General features: G+C 40.7%; 1 protein-coding gene across 1 annotated transcript; it reads right to left on the reverse strand.

Moving 5' to 3' along the window:
- Positions 1–570: 570 nt before the first annotated feature.
- klhl30 (kelch like family member 30) lies at positions 571–5,522 on the reverse strand. Its single transcript, XM_014473423.2, has 8 exons — positions 5,378–5,522; positions 4,189–5,020; positions 3,904–4,102; positions 3,265–3,351; positions 2,957–3,112; positions 1,904–2,092; positions 1,609–1,754; positions 571–1,484 (listed from the first exon to the last, which is right to left on the reverse strand). Exons 2-8 carry the CDS (start codon positions 4,960–4,962, stop codon positions 1,236–1,238), a joined length of 1,800 nt encoding a protein of 599 aa, XP_014328909.1. The 5' UTR covers positions 4,963–5,020; positions 5,378–5,522; the 3' UTR covers positions 571–1,235.
- Between the last annotated feature and the right edge of the window lie 325 nt (positions 5,523–5,847).

Raw genomic sequence — 5,847 nt, forward strand, 5'->3', positions numbered from 1 at the left:
AACTGTTTTTGTCTGTCTCTACGTTATCGTGAATTTTAATTGATGGAATGTTTAATTATTGATTAATAACTGTTTATTTATTAAATTTTAAATGAAACGGCTCTCATATATTAGCATAAACAAGCTTCAAGCTACAGTCAGAAATACCAGACTTGCTATTCCCTTCAAGAACGTTCTAGTTCTTTAAATAGCCTAATTCTCCACACCTGCGCCTCTCTGAGCCGTCTTCAATTCGACAGACCTTCACTAATAACAATGACTCAGTTTAAGACGGTGAAGAAGTGTTATGATACCGACCTGAATCACAGCCTCCAGTTTTGGTGAGTGTCCGTCTTGCTCCCGTCGAGAACTCATTATAAGACTTTTCCAGCTTTAACCATTAAATGTTTTATATCTTTAAGGGCTCAGTAATTTGTTTGCTTTAAACTTAGCTCGCGTTCTGCTTCAAAACCCTGGAAACCTTTTGAGAATTCATGGCTAAAACAACAACTTTTACATGCCACTGACATGGAACTAAGCAGGCTCCTTCTTGGAAACCCCCCCCCCCCACCCCCCAAAAAAAACCGTGAAAATAAAAGTTAAAATAATTGTAGGTATAAGGTTAAGAAGCTTTAGAATCGACTGAAGCCACAGCAAAGCTCTCTAATGCCAAACAATTGGCTATGGTAACCACGCGCACAAGCAACGTTGTCATGGTACCAGAATGCAAGCTTTGTTGATTTTATTGGAGGACTGAACCCGCTAGCCAAACCACTGAATACCAATGGGTTAATAATTAAACGAGACAATTACAGCACCGTGTTTTGTAACCTTTAAAAGTGACTTTTACTAACGGAAAACATTTTTTTTTATTAATCCCTTTTATTTGGAGAACCATAATAGTTCATTTGTAGCAACAAATGCGAGTAATGATACTTCATAATAATGCTCAAAGCAGATGCTTTGAAGCAATTTCTGCAAAAACAAAAAGCATAACGAAAATCTTTTCACTAGTACCATAAAACAAAAGAGTTCACCTGTCAAATACATGAAGCAAAGGCTAAACACCTGTCGAGCTCTAAAGCATGCATTAATGCATTGAGATTTCCAGAGGATTATGTGGCACACTATTCTTGGCACAAAGGACATCCTCTGACTGACTTGATACTTGCACTCTACCAATAGACATATGCCAGGTATGTCTCTCTGAACTCACTGACCCCGCAAAACTTAAACAATTAAGGCCTTGATGGTATCTATGTCAAATCTATGGGCGGAAGTTCAGGCCACTGGGATGGGTCTAGGAATATAGTAGATACTCCACTGTAGAACCAAAGTCTTGGGAGGAAACATTCCACATCCCAGGTGTTGGATGCTCGGTTGTAAACCTCCACTTCCACCCCGTAGTCGCCCTCCATTCCTTTCCAGTGGCCGCCCGTGACATACAGCCTTCCATCCAGGGATACGAGGCCACCATTCTCATGGAGCATGTGAAGAAGCTGGACCTGGAGACATTAAAATGTCACAGCTTTGACTGACACTAAAGGATTGCAAAAGGGGTTCTGCTTTGAATGTTGTTTTTATATTTCTATTGCCATGGTAGTGTCTGGTTTGATTTCAATAGCTCACCTTCTGCCACATGTTTGCCTCTGGGTCATATGAGTAAACTTTCTTTGTGTTATCAGCCAACAGGTATATTATCCCATCCACACAGACGGAACGAGGAGACGACAAATACTTGGGGATGAAGGGTGACCCTATACTGATCCAGGCATCTATAAAGAATGCACAAATTATCAGACTTTTTATGCTGAAAATATATATATATATATTTTTTCCTGTTTTCGATCGCTCAATTTAAAAATTTGCAGATGAAATCGAGTTGTGTCTAACAGCAGTAATATGATGCTGAAATCCACCTTACCTATGACAGGGTTGTAACACTGCATGGTCAGCGCATTGTACTTCACTGCGCATGATCCAATCACATAAAGCTTTCCAAAACAAGCTGTGGCCGTGAAGTTGGTCACATATTTTAAAGCAGGACACGTCAATGCCCAGGTGTTACTGTAAGGGTCGTAATGCTCAACCTCAACTTGAGCCGACGTCGTGCCTAAAACAGGAAAACGAAAATTGTGGGAATTATATTTAAATAGTACAGCGTGGATAATAAAAACAACTGCAATAACTTTTGACAATACAGTGCCATGCAAAAGCATTCAGACCACTTGAATTTTATGCACATTTCATCATGTGACAACCAAAATCTTTGACGTATTTTTCTGGGATTACACATGACAGACCAACACAATAACATAACCTAGTAGCATATAACTGTGAATTGGAAAGAAAAAAATGTGTAGTTTTCAAACTTCTTTACTGTTAACAATCTAAAAAGTGTGGTGTGCAATTGCTTTCAGCCCCCTTGAGTCTTATTGTAGAAGCACCTATCTTTGCATTTACAGTTGCAAGTCTTTTGGGGTGTGTCTATAACAGCCTTGCACATCCAGAGATGGATTTTTGTCCAGTCTTTTCTGCAGAAGAAGCTCAAGCTAGTCTTGTTACAGTCAAGTCTTGTTACAGATTCTTAATTAGATGTAGGTCTTTACATGGACTGAATTGTTCCACACATCAATAAGCTACTTCAACCGTTTCCAACCACTGTAGATCTGGCCTTATGATTTGGAGTGCTAGAGTCCCTGCATTTAACAATCATCCACTACTTTGTGTATCACATAAAAACTAATAAACTGCCATGAAGTGTGGGTTTTTATCTTGACAAAAAGTGGAAATATTCAAGGGGTTTGAAAACATTTGCAAGGTACCGTGTTCCACTACAAGAAAGGAATTCAAACAGATTCTTGATATCCTATCCCTCCACAGGGCCAGGGGGAATTGAACTAAGGAGCTTAAATGGTGTTTGTCCAACACTGCTAACAGCTGTAAGATAGCAACACATACAGTTATATTTTCTCACCTCCGATTACGTAAAGCTCGCCATTAAGTGTTGCCGATGTGTGGTTAGTCCGGGGCCGTATCATTGGTGCGACAGTAACCCATCTTCCCTCTCTCATGATGTACTTCCAGGTCTCTGTGGTCGACCATGAGTTGGTGTTCGAACCTCGCGAGCCCCCTTATCACACAGACAAATGCACTTTGTCAAAAGTCTGGTATAATAACCCATTTTTTGACGGAGGACCTAAGCAATTTACTCAAAAAGTTGTAGATGTCATCATTTTCATCTGAATGTTTGTCTTTTGTTGTAACATCTGGTGCTGAACTGACCTGTTACATAAACATCATTGTTTAGGGCCACCATGGCATAACCCCACTTGTTGGGATTAGGGAAATTAGGCAGCTCATGCCACTTTTCTGCAGGGAAATAGAGAAGAATATTTGTGTAGAGGCACATTCAGACATTATGGGGAACTGGATAAAAGTCTCCATAAATAAAATAACACAGTAATGAAATAATGTCTAAAAAGTATGAAGGAAATTAGGCAAAAATGCAAAATGTTCTCGAGAACCATTAAATGGTCATTACTTTGCAGTCTGCAATGAAACATAATTTTTTTGGCTAAACAATCCATTTGTGGCCGATGTCATTTTGCCTTGTCATGAAACCAGAAGTCTTAAAATGGGATGCAGCAATCTTTTCCTTAAAATCCCTTGAGAAAAATCTAACATGCCTTCCATCAACAGCCGCAATAAAACACTCATTTACAGAACTGAGAGGATGATCCAATTTTGTCACATCCAGAACATAGCTCTCCAAAAGTCGTTTTCCTGTCAACAGCACAGTTAATGACCTCCGATATCTGCCAAACAGTTTTAAGGAATCCGACAGACTGTTCCCAGCAAAATTTAAAGTGTTACATTCTGAAGGCAAGCCAGTGTGAAATGTAGATAGTTGTATATCCCTACTTGTCTTTGTGTTGTAGAAGGCACAGTTCTTGGATGGCAATCTTTGAAGTCTTGGGTCTGCGTTGTCATCCTCGTCTGAATCGTTATCATCCTCGTCATCCAGTGAACGTCCTCCCATCACAAACAGTACTTCTTGCAAGTTTGGTTGTGGACTTTGAGAGTTTAGTCTTTCGGAATATTCTTGTGAGAAATCTTGCTTCTAGAAAGATAAACGTAACAAGGGTCATTAGTAATCAAATGCCATTTTGGGGAAATATGAAAGAGAGGTTAGATGCACACACAAACCTCTCTACAAACTTCTTGAATTGCCTCCCTGCAGCTAGGGGAGGCCTGGACCATACTGTCTTTCAGCAGGGTGTCGGTCAGGTAGCTTAGGCTGAGCAGAGACAGATGTGACAAGCTGAAGAGTTCAGTAAGGTGGCACAGTCGGGACTCTTTCTGATGCCCGACCCATTTCAAGATGGCTTCCACGCGTGTGCACTCCGAACGGATTTTCAGTCCTTCATTGGACAAACAAGCTGTCAGCCGATCTTTCCCTAAAAACAAAAACTCCTCGCCCTGTTGCACAGCCTCAAAGGTCTCTAGGAGGAAGGCCCATGCTTTGGCCACAACTTCAGGACAGCCGTGGATCTCTCCAAACTCCAGGATTCCCAGGCAGTTGGTTTCGTCGATCTGATTCTGCAGGTATCGGCTGCACACAGCTCGCACTGTCTGAAACTGTAGTTGGCTGGAGGTACAAATCAAGCCCTCCACATTGCTCTGGTTTATTGTCAGCTTGCCGGTGTAGGCAAAGTCAAGCAGGCAGCTGAGGATGTCAGGATTGACATCCTGGAGCTCCACACGAGCAGCAATGCTCTCCACAAAGTCCCCTGAGAACATGGAGCGGAAATACATGCTGCAGAGGGCCAGAACCCCTCGGTGACAAGGGAAATCTCTTCCCCCTGCACTCAGGGTCACATCCACAAGTTTGGGGTGTGAACAGAGCAAACGCAAGCCTTCCAGGATGCTCTGAGGATGGGAGGACAGGCAGAAGTCCAGATCATCCACGTTGCGCACCATGATCAGCCTTATCCCAAAATGTAAACTTAAACTCTTCTGTCAACAGATCAGCACTTTCCTATAAGTATAAAGGAAACACAAGTAGAACTGATTCTAAAAATGCCACTAAAACTTTTTTCATTTTTGAAAACAAATGAAGTGCAGAAACATTTTTCTTTTAGCCACTTTTTCAGGATAGCTTAAAATTTTTAAATAACTGCATCATACAACTAATAAAGTGCTTGTCACTATTTTGGTTAATCAAGCTTTCTTTATAAACAATTCCAGCAATTACCTTCAAAAAAGCATGTTTTTGATTAGGTCTCTCTTTAAAACTGAAGCAATATAGTTAAGGTTTACTGTTGTTTGTCATAGCAAAAATCAGAGTAAAGCTTAAATTAGTCAAAAGGTGACAAAAAAAAGAAGAAAAACTCACCCAAGATGGACCGCTTGAAAATGAGGTTTCATCTTTGAATCAAAACACAAGTGTTACAACGAAGGCTAAGATCAACATGGAGTGGGCAACATGGCAAATGTTTGCTAAGTCACTGGGGAGGACTGGCTGTCCGTCCGTTATTTTTAGGACTGAGTGACGCTGTGCTGAAGTCAGATTGCAAACAACAAGTCTGAGACCTACAGCTGCTGCCAAAGGCACATGTTCTGTCGGAACGGCCCTGGAATCTCCATAAGGAGACAAATGAAGCATGTGGAAGTTTCTCAACATAATCATAATGCTCTTCTGAGAAAAAAAAAGCAGAACAACTTACCCCAAATGACAGTAGGCAATCTGAAGTAAAAACTCTTTTGCATCAGAGTTTTGTTGATGTTGTTTGTTTGATACCTGAGGTTTAATGTTAAGTTACAAATGAAATGTTACACATAGTTCTGAAATTCGTTGCTGTTTAA

This window comes from Xiphophorus maculatus, chromosome 9, assembly GCF_002775205.1.
Source record: "Xiphophorus maculatus strain JP 163 A chromosome 9, X_maculatus-5.0-male, whole genome shotgun sequence".
In the NCBI taxonomy this organism is placed as follows: domain Eukaryota; kingdom Metazoa; phylum Chordata; class Actinopteri; order Cyprinodontiformes; family Poeciliidae; genus Xiphophorus; species Xiphophorus maculatus.

Excerpts from the sequence above, each read along its gene's own strand:
- klhl30 (XM_014473423.2), bottom strand. The coding sequence starts at position 4,962 with ATGGTGCGCAACGTGGATGATCTGGACTTCTGCCTGTCCTCCCATCCT. Across the intron at positions 4,103-4,188 it reads TTCAAGAAGTTTGTAGAGAG|AAGCAAGATTTCTCACAAGA; the intron begins GTTTGTGTGTGC and ends TTATCTTTCTAG. Across the intron at positions 3,113-3,264 it reads CAATGATGTTTATGTAACAG|GGGGCTCGCGAGGTTCGAAC; the intron begins GTCAGTTCAGCA and ends CTGTGTGATAAG.